An 18,591-nucleotide genomic window follows, 5' to 3' on the forward strand; every position below is an offset into this window, starting at 1 on the left:
CCTGGCGAAGGTTCTCCATCGTGAAGTCACCAATCACACTGCCATCATCTCCACAGCACATGTCCATAATCAAATATCCATTATCCTCATATGCATTAATCTGGTGCAGGGTGAACATGGCACTGCTGTAGTATTTTGTTTTGATGAGCTGCAGAAATGAAAACATGGATAGCAGAGGTGAAGAGACAGAAATAGACAGTGCCACAATTAGATGTCAGTGTAGAGTCTCTCGTGCCTGGCCAGTGCGTCTGTCTGCCACATGGAAGATGGTTTCTAGATCTGGGTTCCAGGTCATGACTTTATGAAAGCTCTTTCCAGCAACTCTGTACAGCATGAATTTCAGCAGGTCTAGCTTGATCGGCTGCTCAATGAAGACTATGTAATTCTCCGACATCACTGCAAACAGTAAGGTAAAATAAAAGAACAAACATTGAAAACAGAAAAAAGCATTATTTTCCATCTGCTTGTTGGTGGATAATATATTATACTGAACAATCTACATGAACAAAAGTGCGGGCCACATTTCCAACCCTATGTAAATAGATGCAAAATAATTCATATAATATTATAGATGGATAAAGAAGCAGAAAGGCAGATCAAATGATCTAAAAATGCAAGTGCAGCAGGCAAATTTACCAAAACTGTGGTAGTATGATGGTTTCCTGGGGTCAGAAGCAGGAATAGAGCAAAGAATCTCGGCATCAGACAGATCAGCAACATTGTTCGCTCCTTCACTTGGTGGTACTCGCAGGATATGGTAGAAGAAGCCTTTGAGAAACAAAATAGAAGGTGGACTGCCTTTCTTTTGCTGTTAAAATATTATATATATATATATATATATATATATATATATATATATATGGGATGTTAGTTATTTAGTACATTTATTTTTGCAATTCTGTTTGGTTTGAAAATCTTAACAAAAAGAAGCCATCAGAGTTTAGTTGGGTTATAAAAGGCATAAATGAGGCATCCCACCTTTTCGGCCATATGAGTTTCCCAAGTTGTAAGTCGCTCCTTCACGGTCATAATGTGGATGAGCTGTCGCTGCATTAATTGCAATATATTTTGACCAATCCACCTTTCAAAACCAAAATCACAGAGGGAACTTTTCATTGTAGGAGAACTGTATGAATTTCTGTAACTGTGAAACATTGTCATATATACCTTTTCTTTGGTTTCCAGGCTCGCAGGGTCGATTCTACGCATGAAGTTGGTCTCTGTGCTTACGTAAAAATCTCCTTTGTACTTTACAAAGCTCACTCCTGCATTATCAGTCGCCTCTGTTAATCAAACACAACTGATGATTAGAATGGGTTCAGATGAAGGTTTTTCAGTAATTTGACAAGTACTCCACTCGTGCATTTTGATCTAATCTTTATAGATAGGCCTGATTCAGTCAGAGCGTTCTGTCTGAATTTCTGATCAGGTACGCATGCGCCTTTCCCCTCCCATTGATGCTTACTTGGAATCTGAAAACGTGAAAAGAACCGGGCAAAGATGTTCTTGCATGGGTCAGGTGTTGCCAGGGTGCCAAATTCAGACACGACAATTCGGTTGTTCTCTGCATTCTGCACATAAGAGTCACTGCGCAAAAAACGGCTGCTGTAGGTCACCTGGCCCTCTTTAATGTGGAAACGATGCATCAAGGCCATGCCGTCAAACCAGTGGGTAAATCTGAGAAGGAACAGATGAAGCCAAATAAGCAAAGAAAATAAACAGATAAAAATATATTGATCTTGCTGTGATTATAGCCATATTTTGCACTCTTACTTGCTTTCACCAAACTCAAATTTGCCAGGTCCATTCCTAAGGAAGCTGCCAGTGATCCAGGAGGGAATTTCACCCTTAATAACTGTACTGATGGGGTCTGGGGTCTCCTCCACAGTGCTCACAAGAGGACCGATGAACTCCAGACCACTGGCAGATGGCCGTTTTTTGTTAGCTGAGAAGAAATCACACCATAACAAATCATGAGATCTGTGACACAGATAATGTGACAGATGATTAGACTCTACAGAGTTCTGGAGGACATCAGAGCTAATGAAGAACAATAGCATCTTACTTTAATCATAAACTGAATGAAATGCAATAATATAGAGAATTTAAAGAAATAAAGTGTTGCTAAACTCAAGTTGCTTTTGATTCTCTCTTCTCAGTGTGTGTTGCCTAAACTATTCCCATGAACCACCAACCATGATTATATACCTCATTTAGAACCTCACTATAGCTTTCAAAGTATAGCATTTAACAGACTTGTTCAGTAGAAAAGTTCAGTTTTAGAGCCCTGTTTTTAAAAAGTCTGGTTTGGCACAATAAATGAATAGCTAGCTTGGGCATTTTCATTTATCTCTAATCGTAGATCAGACAACAGATGGTGTAAACTATCAGCTCAATCTTGCTAATCTATGTTCTAACAACAAATGTTATGGCTTGACAAACTACGATCCTCATACATGCAGCAAAACATTAAACAAAGGCCTAAGAGATGATGATTACATATGATAGCACACTGAGATGAGCCTATAGTAGTAGAGCATATAAAAGGCTTAACGTTACCTGACACTTTAAACGCTGGATCCTGTGCTGGGTTAGACATGACTTTGGCTGTTGAGATTCTTGATCTTAACATATGAAACACTTAACAGATGATGTGGAACAAACAATGAGATTCTAACGATACAAGACTGTCCCATAATCACATGACTGGGTGGGATGGGCTACATCTAAAGCGAACTGGACCTTGCACAGAGCCAAAGGTGTTCAGAAACAAACACAGTGCGCTGCTGTTCAGAGTTGACTCATTAACCCCTGGGGCCCGTTTCAGTAAGGAGTTCAACCAACTCTGAGTTTAAACCTGAACTCTGAGTTGACTTAATCTGAGATGGGAAACTTTTTTGGGGGAGTTTTGGGTTTCTGAACAGCTGAATTGAGGTAGTTCAATCAACTCTGAGTAGACTGACTCTGAGTTAAGCTCATGCACTCCAACTATGAAAAGCTACGATCAATGGAGCTCCGAAATTATGATTCACCATGGCAACAGCACCCAAGAAAAAAAAGTTTGCATACTTCCGGGTCAATACACAAGTTTAATTCTTAATTATTTTAATTAAGTTTAATTTTCATGGTATCCAAAAGACAAACAAAGAATGTGGCAGCAGCTAAAAATGAAAGAAAAAAAAAACAATTCAATCAGGAAAAGCTTTAAGCATAAAATGTTCAAGGGTGTAGGTTTAATGACTTTACAAACATTTGACATATTAAATAAATATCATTCAGTGTCCAATGTGCAGCAACTTTTCCCATAAAGACCCTTTTCTCAGACTGTGATGATGTGTTTTAATGGTCATCAATGTAGTTTTTTGTATTATTTTTTTAAATGTATGTACATTTATAACACTAATACTTTGTATTATATTACTTTTGCATCAAATTACAAAAATCAAGTTACCGCTGCTGTGAGAGTGTTTCTAATACAGCGTCTATGGGAGTGATAGTTAAAATTAACATCTTTCTCTCTTTTCACTTCCGTTATCAATCTCACTCAAATTTTTCCATCTTTTTGAAAGTTGTGAAATCACTTTTGTGGAGTTTTTCTTTTGCTATTTGAGCAAATGGAGACACAAAAATATATATTTAATGTATTCTCTCATTCACCGCTATAAGAGTTAACCCTGATGACTTCAGCTTCGGAAACCCAGAAATGTGAAAAGGGTCTATGCTCTTTTCACATAATGAAATGTTCTCTGATCCCACCTGTTACATTTATTAATCAGGGTAATGACATTAACATTTGACTTCTACTCAGGCCAGACAAACTCCAGCACCACTGACAGATGAAGAGGAGATGGAGGAAGAATATTAACACCCAACAGGAAAAATAATAAAGTATTTGTAGGAAATAAAGATGACTATAAATTTTTTTTAATAAATGTATGTAACAGCTGTGGTGGTGGTTATGCCATATATATCGTACTACCATCTGGCAGCATCCTTCCATTCCATACAATAATCCGTTTTCAGAAAGTGTGATGATGGGTATATGAGTGTCATCAATGAGTCCAACCACTGGAAATCCTAAAGGATACTTCTAGAGGATTATCAAGTGAACGTCAGGATCCTGTATAAAAGGACATGCCATTTTTGTCACTTTGACAGTGTCCTCATGATGAAAATATGAGCAATCAATGTTCCTGCAAAGTATGCTTACTTTGCATTTTTGTCAAGTGGCAGATAATTTAATTTGTTTTAAGTAAACTTTGCTTACTTTACATTTAGATTAAATTTATATTTTTTTTATATTTATACTTGAAATACGACCAAAATACAGTAAGAAAAGAATTTGTGCAGTTTGAATGAATGAATAAAGTATTTAAACACTGCTGGTGCTTTAAAAAGGGGAAGGAGAACAAAAGAAACTCTGGGTTTATCAAAGAAAACCTGCTGTAGACCAGGTTAGGTTCACAGAGTAAGTTACCCTGGTAACTGACTCTGAGTATAAGTTACCTCTATTTCAAAAACGGGCTTGACTTACCCTGCTTTCTCAGGTTTGACATACCTCCCATTCTGAAACAGAAAACCCAGAGTTTCCCTTATTTCAGGGTTAACTTACTCAGAGTTTTCACTTAACCTCCTTTCTGAAACTGGCCCCTGGTCCTGGACTAAACTGCCTGTTTGAGCTGTTTCAACTTAAAGCAACTGGCACTGGCATATCATAAAATATGTCAGTGCCATTGTTTTGTCTCAAGATGCACACCAGTAATGTGTTTTTTTTCTCTCTTTTTTTCTAAGGCCCTTTTATAAAAGCTACTTAGATGTCCTAATTAAACTAAGGCCTAATCCTATCTTAAATATGGATATTTTTCTTACACAAACACATCGATTCGCTTCAGAAGGCCTTTATTAACCCCCCAGAGTCACGTGGAGCAGTTATATGATGGACAAAAACAGAGCAACAATCCCTGCCATTATAAAGCTTGGATTAGCCAGGACTTTTTTATTATAACTCCGATTGTATTCATCTGAAAGAAGAATGTCATGTACACCTAGGATAACTTGAGGGTGAGTAAATCATGGGCTAATTTTCATTTTTGGTGAACTAACCCTTTAATCTAAGCCCTGTCTGTAAAACCAGTTTTATATGCTTAACTGCTTCATTGTTTAGTTAGTGAGAGAGATGAAGGGTCAGCTTCTCACTCCTCTTGAAGTAAGATGAGAGATTAATTTTGTTTAATTTTATGATTAAGTGACTGTAATAGCAGAAAAGTTTGGAATTAAAAAATGCCATCTAAAGAGAGTCATAAATATTTACTCATCATAGTAACATTTGTAGAATATATTAATTATTCTTTGTAAAAATTAATACAACTATTTACACACTGGAATTGGAAGAAATAATGTTTCCCAGAAACAATTATATACTCAAATATAATCTAAATGTTAAAAAGTTCAAAGTTAAAGATTTTGAAATGCTAATATTCTGAATGTGAACATTTTTATATTTATGGAAAACAGACATGAAAACATCATAACATGTCATGGTGTAACGTCTGATAAGATTCCAGTCCTCCAGAGGGAGCCGTCACTTGAAAATTGAACTGTCACTTCCTGTTACTAACACATCCGTTTCTATCTTGTGATCTCCTGTCACCCTGTATTTAAGCCATGTGTTCCCACTGCTTTTGATTACTGTTATGACTATTGCTTTCGCTCTATAGACTCTGAAATATTTGGGCCTGTACCATGAAGCCATTTTAGCTGGCTAGCCAGATATGTTTAAGCTTAGTTTGTGCTAATCCTGGGTTTTAGGTATCATAAAAGGGGTTTGGCTTTTAGCTGTGTTCATCTCCATAGTAACTTACGCTCCATGGCTAACCTGCTCCAGGGCAGTTTATGTTCTGGATAAGAGATCTCAAACTGAAATTGGACCAATCAGCTGTGAAGTGTGAACAAAGTGACAAGTCTGATGCAATAAAGCCACTCCCCCTGTTTCTACTCCACATTAAAGGTCACTACATGGCAAATGTTTTTTAAAGACTAAAGTGTCTGGCTTTTAACAATGCTTATTTATAATAATAATAATTTTGAATGATTTAGATATCACTTATGTAATTATTATACCCTTAATCAATTACAAATGCATCATTTTAGTTAATCATTAATAACTAAACTAACTTCTATAGACAGCTCTTTTCTTCTTGCGGTGTAAATTTGTTTAAATTCTTAATATTTTTCAATCTTGTAATATTCTGCAGAAGAGAGAAATCATGAAGCTACGAAGCGTTATGAATCAGAGAGTCGAATTATGATTCGGATCGCGTGTCAAACCGCCAAACTGCTGAAATCAGGTGACTTTGGTGATCCAAACCGCTGAATCGACTCACTGATTCACAACGCTTCGAAGCTTCATGATGCAGTATTCTGAAATCGGTCTTGAAGTCTTGACCTGATCAGCAGTGGGGTGACACAACAACAGCATGACAATCAGAGACTCATGATCTTTGATTGTCTTCAGTGATGCCGTTATCTAGATGAGATTAAATCATCTAGGATGTAGGATGATGCAGTTTCTGCAGGGTTTTAAGGTTCAACCTTCATAACATTATCCTTTGAATAAGAAAAGGGAATTTTATGCAACAGTTCCTGTGAGGTTGAATTCTGAGTTTGATGTTTATATATAAAAATAACACACTTTTCATACTTGAAATAGTTAAAGGTGGGATGGGTAAGTATGATCTAAAACACTTTTGTCCAAATTTGTTTAAACTGTCTTTATATGTCAATACATAATTAAAATTTAAAGGGGTGGTAAAACACATTCTTTTGAAGGCTTGATTGTGTTTGTGGGGTGCACTGTAACGTGTTCATGCTTCGTTTAAAAAAAAGATTGCCTTGTTTTTCATATATTTGACCTTTATTCTACACTGCTCTGTCCCTCCTTGTAAAACGGTCTGATGCTTTCCGGGTTGTATGAAGCCAGTCCCTCAAAAATACGCGATGGGCTCTGATTGGTTAGCTGGCCCAGTGTGTTGTGATTCGCTAACCGCCCAGTGCACGTTTGTCGGAAACGTCACGCCCCTTACCTTTACCGGAGGCTGTGCTTTGGTCAGTATTAGAAACAATGGCGTCAATAAAACCATATGAGCCCGAATCAGACCCAGAACATTTGAGTGAAGATGATCGAGCAGAACCTGTTCAGTCCTCAAGAGTAAAGACTGCGGATCTATAATGATCGCTACTGAATGGCACTTTAACTTTTGTATTTTTAGAACGATTATAGCCAAATATCTGTCGCAAGAACTAACCCAAAACGAACACTAAGCACTGGCTTTAACTAGTAAGTTAGCCAAATCACACACAGAACCATGTTTAGCATGCCTGTAGATAAACAATACATAAAAGCTCTAATCAAAGAATCATTTACACTAATGCCAGGTTCGCTGTTGAGATTTTAACGTTAATGTTTGTAACGTTAGGTGTTCGTCGGATAACGTTAAGTATGAATGAGCATTTAACAGACTGGTTTGCAGAACAGCGCTGTCATCTGTTTACTTCCTTGCTACAACCTATTACAGGAAAACACATCGATGAAATATAAATCAGACTTACAGGTTGTGGCCCGTAAACAGCTTCTGTTTGTAAATCCAGCTTTCAGGACAAGCCGTGGTGCATATCCTGTATTGAACTCGCGAAGTTTGTGGAAGTTGTCCTCCATGAAATGTGCAGCGCGCACGTCGTGCATCCACGCACCGGCAGTGTTTTTTTCACGCAGCTGACGTTGTGCAAATCCGGCATTGAAATCGTGAAGACGGTGGATGTTTTCCTCCGTGAGATGTGCTGCAGGGAGCCCCGCGCGCGCCTGATTCCCCGCTGACTCAAACACACGTGCAACATGCTGTATGTTAAACGCTCTGCAACGCACCCCCGTCCCAAGGAAGGCTGAACAGAGCAAGTACCCCAGACCTGAAATCCGGATGAAAATAACAGCGTTTCCTCGGCATCGCGGCAACAACACTCCAGCCTATACCACAACAGCGCCGCGATACAAAATGGCCTCACCCCCCCTTATTTAATATTCTCGCAGGAGGGGTTTATGTAAATATTGAGCCTGTTGATGTCACCAACCCTGGAGGAATGTGTGTAGTCGCCTACTGGCCGTTTGCTGTAGTTCTTAGAAACTGATTTCTTTAAAAGCAAATATCTCCCTTTGCTTTAAACTTTGAACGTTGTAACTTTGCAGATGTTGTTTATGCTCAAGCAGCAACATTACACGCTAGCTAAAGTTAGAATAGTGAAATCGTGGTTTACCACCCCTTTAAGTACTCTGAAAAAGAGAGTATAAAAATCGAGTGACTCTAGACTTTTTAAGCTGCAATAAACACTGCTCATTATTTTCGTTCGGGCCGAAACAAGTGATTGGCTTGGGCGACTGTCACTCTCTCTCGCTACCATGGCTACCACCGCTTTTGCTACAGGATCTGCCCACATGCGCGCACCCCACTGTTGCCAAGTCGGGCTACTTCAACACTGTTGCCGCAGGCTGTTTTTCATGTCCGCGGGTTGAAGCGAACCCAATTATGTGATGTTTTGCCCCGGGATTTGCGAATTTTAGCAGGCAGCCCTACCAAAAAGACACATATTTTACCCCCCCAAATGCGAATTTGAAACAAGATTGGGCTTGTTTTGAGTAGCAATTGGGCGGAGTTTGTTGTGAAAACCTGGCAACCCTGGCGCACCCATTTGAGTTCAAGAGGCTGTATTTCTGCTGGACAGGTAATCTTTCATTTTGATTACACATTTTTTTGGTTTATGTTTTCATGAAGCATGTCTCACTAGCACACGTAGCTGCCTAATATAGCTAACATAACATTACTTAGCATAAAGTTACAATGTTATACACTTAGCGAGCCATTAGTAGAGATGATAAATACTCAATATGCTTAGCTCAAGTTGATCGCTGTCGTGTTGAATTTCGCAAAATGTAACTTTAGATAACAAAATGCATGTGTAAAAGCTGGTACACCGCATCCAGGAACTTTTTTTAGAACTAAGTTAGCTTTAGCTACTACCCTCTGTCTAAACTCTTCTACCATGTTTACCGGGAACTTTACCTGCACGTTTATTTCGGCCCTTGGTTTGTTTTTATATACTCATATTTTATATACTCAATACCAATGTTTTTATCTTGTATCTGTGTGTGTCATAGACACTGTGTTGTGTGTGTATTTTAAACTTTACCAGTATCGTTATTCTAGCTTGAGAGTGAGTACTAAAATACATCTTATTTGTTTATATTCATAATGATAAAGTTAGATTTTTTATTACATGTGATTCTGACATGATGTCACTACATGCACTTCTTCTCCACTTGTCTCAGGTAAATAATGCTTCTTTCAGCAGAGCAGTCGGCGTGGTGCGTTCATGTGTTTTGGGGGCGTGGCTTTGGAAAGAGCCCAGAAGGGAGAAGGTGGAGTGAATGGAAATAATGAGCTGTCTTTAAAGCAGTCGTGAGAGGTCTACAGACACTCAATTTTCATACTTTCTTTTTCAGAGTACTTACATTTTAATTATGTATTGATATATAAAAAAGTTTAAACAAATTTGGAAAAAAAGTTTTTTAACCAAATCCTACCTACCCTACCTTTAATCCTGGGTCATTCTAAACACAGGGAATCCTTTGTTATTTTGATTCACATTTCACACTGCTCATAAATTTACCTGGGGTTAACAGTTAATTGTATTCATACACTGCCGTTTCACACTGTACATTCCTAAACCCTGGGTTAACACACTTATGTGCATATTTGCAGTTTCAGTGTCACTGAATGGACTAATGCATATCGCTGAATTTGCCGACTATACTATCAAGTTTATCCTCAATGGACTTTTCAGACTATAAAGGCAGGGCTGAAACGGTCTCTTCTTCAGTCCAACTGTCATGTTTTCTGTCACCATTCAACATTTTTCCCAGAGATGGTCTTATTGTGGTCAGATACAAGGGCCTATGGCTCTACCATTGGAAAAAGCATAAGGGCTAACACGTGTGCCCTTATAACCAAGCACATTAAAGCTTCGATGTCATTGAATTTCGTTTAGAGTTGTGCGACAATCAATTGCTGTTTGCGGATACCATAGAAATGAATGGCTGCACCCGAAAACTGAAAAATGCTGCCTTCGGAGGATGCAATCCTAAGTGGGAAGTTATCAAGGCACTTCCGAATCTAATATTTGCTTCACTTCCAGTCTCCTGAGATACCTTCATCTGATTGATTTTTGAAGGCCACATAGATGTAACCTTCGCTGCCTTTGATATCCCACAATCCTGTGCTTTCCGTTCTGTATAAACATTGATCAGCTAACATAAACAGAAACCTCCATAAAGCTCAAACGTGCTGCGTAACATGTGAATGAACCTCATTGGTTCTTGTACATCAAGCAAACATGCTTGAGCTTCTGTTTACCACATCTGACGTGTGAGTTGATGAATGTTTACGTGAATAAAAGCCTAAATTCAAGTGGTTCATCATATAAAGCGATCGTTTCTCTTCAGAAAAATTGGACTTAACTGCTCAAGTCATATGGATTAGTTTTACGATCTCTTTATGAGCTTTTTGAAGCATTAAAGAGCGTAGCTGTCTATGGAGGGAAGCTCTCCGATTTCATCAAAAAGGTCTTCAATTGTGTTCCGAAGATGAACTAAAGTCTTATGGGTTTGGAGATATTCGGTTGCCACATTAAATGTTCAGCCAAAATCAGCTATATTTGTGTAATTGCGCTTAAGATTTACATAAAAACGTAAAACAAACTTAATTGCAATGGTAATGTGTTTAGAGACAATGCTTAGCTTAACCCTTCCATGCATGGCGTCAACTACAGTCGACAAATATTTGGAAGCCATTTTGAACCATTTAAGTTTTAGTACCATGTCCCAATCACAAAGTGGTGAAACCCCCAAAGAGTTGTCTACGATTCCATTTAATTATTGTCTTTGTATCTCTTTGTTGTTTAGAGATATTGCATCATACAATCAAACTAGCGGAGGGAAGAGGAGATGCACCAAGTTCCTCAGGAATAAGTGTTAAATCCTTTTATTCTCAGATAGCCAGACAGGAACAAAAACATATTTTTCAGCTAAATAAGGTAACAAATACTTTTATCCATATTTTAATAATATTTTTCTTGTAGCCTACATTTTTTTCTGAGACAGAAAATACATCTGTCCATTCCAGTGGACGTCATGCGCCAAAGGGTATATCGTGCCTATATTTAGATTCCACCTTATTTTGTATTTTTTATTTAAAATTATGATATGATTTACACTTGAGTAGTGTTATTAAACAGCAATATTAAATAGTCTTCATATTTTATCATTTATTTCAATGCTTACAGTCTATTTATTTATTAGGTCATATACAAGTGTAGGCATATACTTATTTTGTACATTTCATAATTAGTTTAATAGTTTTAATTGATGGAAGAAGGTAAATCAAATGAGACTAATTAGGACACTGGTTATAACTTGTTTAAAAAAAAAAAACGAGTTCCCATTCAATCGACATTACGTCAGGTTACAACATTTTGGGACCTAGAATATGTTTTTCAAATGTCCTCTATATTTTTGTTGTTATTTAATGTTCTTATGTGTATTGACACCATTTGCCCTTAGTAAATGTTTTAAAAACATGTTTTTTTTTTCAGACCAGATTCTATTGAATCACTTTTTATACCGTTGATGCAGTGAACAGATATGTAACGCCCTCAAAATAAAATATATTGGAATTTACAAAGGGAAGATATGGTTATTTTGATTTATTCGAGAATCATAAACACAAGCTAGGGTCTAAATGTGTTTTTATGATATGACTTTCAGTCTGTCAATGAATGACAAACCATCTTACTTTTATGTCATACAGAGTATAATACACAGCATATAAAGTATGAGAAGTGCACAGTGGGTTCAAAGGTGTGAATTTTTCTGACCCAAAAAAGCAAATGCAGACATGGGTCAATCTTGCTTTTAACCTCGTTTCCCTGAGAACTTACCATCTGCTGTGCTGACCAAACTTGACCACAGGTTATACCTACACTGTTAAACCTTGCTGTAGATTTCTGGGTAAATAACTGTAAAATCGCCAGTATTTAGCTTTAACATCATTGGAAGGTATTTTACTGTAATATGAGGTGAGGTTATGCTGCACTAATTATAAACTACAGTACATTACTTTCAGTGCCCATGAAGGCAAATAACTGTAATATTAACTGGTAAATTACTGGTCTACATTCCCATGATGCATTACGTCACTGTTTCTTTCAAACTGTTTACATCTTCAGTCAGAAAACAAAGATTAATGCATTAACACACACATACGCATGCAAGCATGCATGTGAGCACACAAATACATTCACACAGGCGGAACGTTTGAGCCTTAACGAGCAGGTGTCACTCCTTTGCCTTGATTATCTTGGAGTTTGTTTGCTACTGTGCATGCTGTGTTGAGAACTCCTATAGCAGATTTGTATGTTTTCAGTCTAAACATGAATAGCACAACTACAAGTAAGTAAACGATTCAAATATATATATATATATATTTTTTTAAATGTTTTATTTAAAATGTTAAGTTAGATAGTTTATATGCATGGTTTGAAGTAGCTTCCTGATTAGCAAGTTTTCAACTCCTCACTAAGTAATATCTCAGCTTGTTTTATCATTGCTTTCAGTTTTCTTGGTTAGTCTGGATTTGCCACAATGTACAGATGCAAATTTTGCAATTTGCCTTTTCGCCAACTAACTGCTTTTTATACACATATAAAACAACACCAACATAGAGCAAATTTTCAGTTTGTGTGTGGAATGCAGCAGTGCCATTGTACTTTTAAAAAATTTTCATCATTACGATCACATATGCACCGAAATCACAGGCAGCCACAAACACAGAATACACATAGGCATCCACAGGTGAACCTTCACTGTCAGGTTCCTGGATGTGTATTTGTGGCTAATACTTTTTCAGAGCTGTGTGTCCACCTGCGTATTCACATTAGAGATGGCAGAAAAATTTGCTGTCCAGTTGATGGCTGCTTTAGTTATTTTAGAGTGAGAACATCTTTCACCACTCATTTGTCACGGAAGCATAAGCAGTCTGGTTCAGCACAGCTGTCCAGCACAGCCTTCCACAGACAGTGTGAGACTGCACCAACAACAGATTTGTGTCTTGAGAATGACCTAACTGCTACAGATCAGTGTCTTAGTGATGTACCATCAACATCAATTGAAAGTCAAAGAAATGCCATAGATGAAGAGCCTTTTTTACATAACTTGTCTCTGTTTTACTTGAAGATGCAGGCCAAAATGTTGTTGCCTGCTAGTTCTATTCAATGTATTATTGAGGAATTTCAAGCACTTCATGTTGATAGAATGCAGGACATGCTTGTTAGACTAAAGGAAAAGTTGTTGTCATCAACAGACATACCTTCAAGTGATGTAGACAAACTTCTCGATGAACTAGTGTCACAAGATTTGTTAACTTTGTACAATGAAGGTCAGTTGAGGTCTGACCGAACCAGAAAGAACTTCTTCAAACAGAAGTTTAACTTTGTTGAGCCAAAACAGATCTATCTAGGCACTGACACAGCTGGTAAAGAACGCTTTTGTCAATATGTGCCACTTAAAGAAACGCTGGCATCTCTGTTTAGGCAGACATCAATTAGAGAACAGTACAAACAGACAAAAATGCTTGGTTCTGTTAACAAAGTACTAGAGGATATAAAGGATGGCACATGCATTACGAAAAATTCCATCTTTCAAGAGCATCCTTCATCATTATCAATTATCTTATACCAGGATGCATTTGAAGTTGTAAATCCACTTGGCTCGGGTAGAAAGAAACATAAAATCTTGGCAGTGTACATGACACTAGGTGAAATTTTGCCACACAACCGCTCCTTAGTTGACCCAATGCAACTTGTCTTGCTGTGTAGAGAGGAAGACTTTAAACAGTTTGGTCAGCAGAAGGTCTTTGCCTGTCTTGTTGCTGATCTGAAAGACTTAGAGGAGTCTGGATTTGAGTCTACTGACGGCACTACTCTTAGAGGAGGGCTTATTGCCATTTGTGGAGATAATCTTGGGTCTCATTGTATTGGGGGCTTTTCTGAGAATTTCAGTACCAACAAGCATTTCTGTCGCTACTGTTTAATTGACAGAGACACATTTAATCAGCAGCCTTTACATATTGGCCTAAAAAGAACAAACCAAAATTATGAACATAGTGTTGAACAGCTCACAACTACTGATCAGTGTATAATAGAGGGCATCAAATTCAATTCAGTTTTCAATTCCCTTACTTATTTTCACGTCTGTGGTGGATTGCCTCCATGCTTAGGGCATGATTTATTTGAAGGTATTGTGGCTGATGACTTGGCACTTTACATTAAACATTTGGTTTCAGTTGAAAAGCACTTTACCTACAATGAGTTGAATAGAGCCATTGCACAATTCAGACATTTAGGAAGTGATTGTAACAATGCCCCATGTGTGATTAAAGCTGATGCAAGACGACTTGGTGGTTCTGCTGCACAGAACTGGTGTCTCTTGAGGCTCTTACCAATTTATATAGGACATAAAATGCAAAACGCAATGGACAGTGAGGTTTGGCAGTTGTGCCTTAAACTAAAGGAAATGGTTGAGGTGATTTGTGCGCCCAAAATTAGTCATAATGAGATAGGCTACCTCAAGTTTTTAACACAAGAATATGTTTCTTTAAGAAGTACCTTGTTTCCTGGTAAAAATCTGAAAGCAAAACATCATTACTTGTTGCACTATGCAGATCTTATACTACATTTTGGCCCATTGATTCGCTCGTGGACGCTCAGGTTTGAGAGTAAACATTCATATTTTAAAAACTGTGCAAGGAAACTGCATAATTTTGTTCATCTTTGTAAAACTTTGGCGGAAAGGCACCAGTTGCTTCAGTCCTATCTAGCTTGTGGCAATTTATTCCCTCCTAAAATTCAGTCTGTCAGTGAAGCACGTGAACACAATGACCAGTTATACAATACAGAAATACAACATGCAATAAGGACAGCTAACTGTGTCAGTCAGAGTACTTCAGAGGTGTCAGGGGTTGTTTATAAAGGAACCAAATATACCAATGGCCTTGTAGTTGTTGTAGCCCAGAGCAGCTGTGGGTTTGTCTTTGGGAAAATATCACTGATACTTATTAATCCAACCAATGTCTACTTTGTTGTCAAACTGTATGACTCTGTGCTATTATCTGACCTTGGACTTCACTCTCTGCACAACACTGATCTCAAGTATGTGTGTGTTAATGCTGACAATCTCTTGAATTACTATCCCCTCCCGGTGTATGAAGTGGCAGGCCTTTCTGTGGTGTCATTACATCACTCCATATGTTCTTTTTAACTTTAGATACTGAGCTGATTCAACAAGAAATCACAAAAATTCTTCCAGAATTGGATATTCCAAAACTTAATGTAGTAGTCAATCATCTCTGTTTTGTGGTGGGCGTTGAGAGGACACAGGACCTTGCGCTAGTAGAGCTGACAGACCTTCAAGACATCTTACTTCCAATACAATGTCGAAAACTAATGATGGCTTTTAAACAAATAGGTAAGCCAAATCAATTCTGATTACATGTCTATGATCATTATTTTCAACATCATATTCCATATATGTAGACATATATACTTGTATAATATGCATATTATGTACATTATATGTCTCACTTTCTTTTTCTGTATGTATTTTTCAAAGCATTGAGAGACCAAGTGGATGAGACGTCATTAGAAATAACATTCACCTCGTTACCATCACCAGACTTAGAACAGCCATCCACTTCTTACACTCCTTCAAATTCATACTGGCTAAGTATGTTTCAGATTCCTTGGAACCACATGCCTGCAGCCCTTCTTCATGCAGCGTCTAATAAGGAGAAGGCTCCTCTTGGACCAAGAAGAGAGTTTATAAGAGCTGTTGTAGCAGCCATAAGAGAATTTTGCCCAAACCCAAGCTTGGCAGACTGTGGGGAAGTGGCAAGAAACATTTTTTCCAAATTTCCCTTAACATTTGGAGACTTTACGGAGGAAGGGGAACAACTGGGGAAAGGCTATAGTTCACTTCAAAGACAGCTGAGAACCAGAGTAGAACATGTCAACAGAGACAATGTAGCACACCGGATTCGTCAACCAAAAAGAACCAACAAAGCTGATGAAGAACAGGACAACATAGTCAAAAAAGTTCGATGTAAAGTTGACAGTTATGGATGCATTAATTGGCAACCTACCTCCATGCCAGATGGAGAGACATCTGAATCTCTTGAAATTAAGAGACAGACTTTATTAGAAATGTTTCAGTCTGGAGGCCCAAGGTCTTGTGAATTGTCTGATGTGGACAAGCTAATGAAAGAGACTTATATTGCTCAGCGCAAAATGATTAATTCATGCCCCCCTCCTGCCATTAGTGACATAGCACTGGAATGGCCATATCTTTTCAGTAAAAGAGGCCTATGCAATCATTTTGAAACACTTACAGGTGTTGATATAAGCAGTTGCTTGAGTGAATGCCAGAACGGAAAATGCATACGGATTGTGAACTACTTTCAAAAACAGACGTTAAAATGGAATGCCGAGGTCCAGGCTCTCCTCAGAGAAATTGAAGCCACACCAGCAAGCACTGATAAGACTGCCATATCAGCCATCCTACTGACAATGAAACACTTCAAAGAGAAAGAAAACTCTCTCTTCATTTTAGTAGACGTAAGTAATTAAAACATTACATGACTAGTAAAGAAATACCTTGAAATAATAATTGTAGGCTTGGTTTCACAGATCATATGTGACATACCTGTATAAACATGGGCAAAGATTTGAAAAAAAAAAAAGTTGGATGTATGATGTCTGTCTGTGCTACATAGTACAGTCTGTTAGGCCTTGTCTGTTTGACAATTATTTTTGTAGTATGGGCCTGTATGATGCTACACAGAGCATAAGTGCTTCTATGGACATTTCACTCTAAAGGGTGTGCTCACAAATCAGAATCAACCTTAGCTGTAAAAGAATTTGAACAGCTTTGTAATGTTTGGCAATTTTTTTTTTCTAAGAAAACTTCAACCCAAATGTCAGTGGAAAATGAGCTCCGTCTTCCAGTCACACCAAGGCTCATCATGCTTGGTAAGTATGAAATAAATGAGAAATAGTAAATGTGTTTGGCAGTTTTTTTATGGTGAGTTTTATGGCTGTTTCAGGAGACAGCCTTCTAACTTCATCTAAGTGGATGGTCAGCATTGAGGGAAAAGTGACACATTGCATTGATGAGCAGTTAGATTTCTCTGCGGCACTCTCTGTGTTTTTCAGCGTGTTCTATGTTTTTAACATTGAATACCAAGAGTCAGCCAGTGCCACATTAGAACTCATTCAAAGGTACATGTTAAAAAATTGTTCAATAATGTAACATGAGTTTGCCACAGTTGTGCATTTTATTTTTATATATATATATATAATATTATATAATTTTTTTTTTTTTTTTTTTTTAGTATGATGTTTTTCTGAACTGTTTAATTTGTTACTCCATTTCTAAAATAGTTGTTGTCTGATTTACTCAACAGGTTTTTAGTGAGGATTAATCCTGAGGGGACAAAGTGTGCTTCCAAAGCTGGAACCAGCCGTAAAACTGGGTCATCTGTTAAAAGAAAGATTCAAAACATAAATCCACATGTACATACATTTTTGCAGAGGCTCACCGAATTTGAGTGGAAAACAGGCAACTAAGTGAAAATATTTTTGTTAACGTTTTACTTGTAAGAATATGAGAAGGTCATTTAATTTATGTTAACTTAAATAACATGAGGGTCATTGGTGACAGAGAGATTTTTGGGTGTTGTATCAAAAACAAACAGGTTGTTTCTTTCTGTTTTTGTAATTCTGTTATGTTGGGATAAACACCTAAGTAATAAAGTGAATTTGTGTAAAGATTTAAAAGTTCTTTCTATTTTATTTTTTAAATGAAGTAACATGAAAGAATGCTTCGTAAGTTTAAGAGTACCACAATGAGTACTGCATTATAAATTATTTAAATGTATATGTATGTTACTGTACAGTAAATAACTGAAACCACTGCTGCCAGTTATCAACTGTAATGCCTGATTTACGGTATAAAACTGGCAACAGTGTTGCCGGTTAGTCACTGTATTGGTATATACACAGTACTATACTGGCAACACTGTTGCCAGTTAGTCACTGTATTGGTATAGACACAGTATTATACTGGCAACACTGTTGCCAGTTAGTCACTGTATTGGTATAGACACAGTATTATACTGGCAACACTGTTGCCAGTTAGTCACTGTATTGGTATAGACACAGTATTATACTGGCAACACTGTTGCCAGTTAGTCACTGTAACAGATTCTTTACAGTAACTAGCTGGCAACAGTGTTGCCAGTATTTTACTTATAAAAAACCTGGTAAGGTTTAACAGTGTACAGCACATTAAATGTAATATTGTTCACAGTGACAAAACTAAGAGAGAGAGAAAAACATACCAACTAAAAACATGTTATAACTTTAAATTTATCAAAG

General features: G+C 37.5%; 2 protein-coding genes across 2 annotated transcripts in view; one reads left to right on the forward strand and one right to left on the reverse strand.

Annotated features, from left to right (window-relative positions):
• Positions 1–2,717, reverse strand: part of bco2l (beta-carotene 15, 15-dioxygenase 2, like) — a gene marked incomplete at its 3' end in the record, with an annotated part of 3,357 nt that extends 640 nt beyond the window's left edge. Inside the window, exons 1-8 of the mRNA XM_079815275.1 lie at positions 2,560–2,717; positions 1,774–1,945; positions 1,466–1,677; positions 1,168–1,283; positions 979–1,081; positions 637–768; positions 236–396; positions 7–148 (exon numbers count right to left, since the gene is read on the reverse strand). Coding sequence (XP_079671401.1) covers positions 7–148; positions 236–396; positions 637–768; positions 979–1,081; positions 1,168–1,283; positions 1,466–1,677; positions 1,774–1,945; positions 2,560–2,632 — 1,111 coding nt within the window. The 5' untranslated portion in view covers positions 2,633–2,717. The remainder of the gene's footprint in view (positions 1–6; positions 149–235; positions 397–636; positions 769–978; positions 1,082–1,167; positions 1,284–1,465; positions 1,678–1,773; positions 1,946–2,559) is intronic.
• A 12,066-nt stretch (positions 2,718–14,783) lies between these two features.
• On the forward strand, positions 14,784–17,988 carry LOC307124840 (uncharacterized protein). Its single transcript, XM_079814295.1, has 5 exons — positions 14,784–15,625; positions 15,770–16,770; positions 17,115–17,184; positions 17,259–17,433; positions 17,619–17,988. Exons 1-5 carry the CDS (start codon positions 15,406–15,408, stop codon positions 17,779–17,781), a joined length of 1,629 nt encoding a protein of 542 aa, XP_079670421.1. The 5' UTR covers positions 14,784–15,405; the 3' UTR covers positions 17,782–17,988.
• Positions 17,989–18,591: the final 603 nt, after the last annotated feature.

The sequence above is a fragment of the Gobio gobio genome (assembly GCF_949357685.1).
Source record: "Gobio gobio genome assembly, chromosome: 4".
In the NCBI taxonomy this organism is placed as follows: Eukaryota; Metazoa; Chordata; class Actinopteri; order Cypriniformes; family Gobionidae; genus Gobio; species Gobio gobio.

What these genes read in the sequence shown, in the direction of transcription:
- LOC307124840 (XM_079814295.1), top strand. Translation starts at nt 15,406, where the DNA reads ATGTTCTTTTTAACTTTAGATACTGAGCTGATTCAACAAGAAATCACA. An exon ending in ACCAAGGCTCATCATGCTTG is followed by an intron (nt 17,185 to 17,258) that starts GTAAGTATGAAA and finishes TGGCTGTTTCAG; the next exon opens with GAGACAGCCTTCTAACTTCA. An exon ending in ACATTAGAACTCATTCAAAG is followed by an intron (nt 17,434 to 17,618) that starts GTACATGTTAAA and finishes TTTACTCAACAG; the next exon opens with GTTTTTAGTGAGGATTAATC.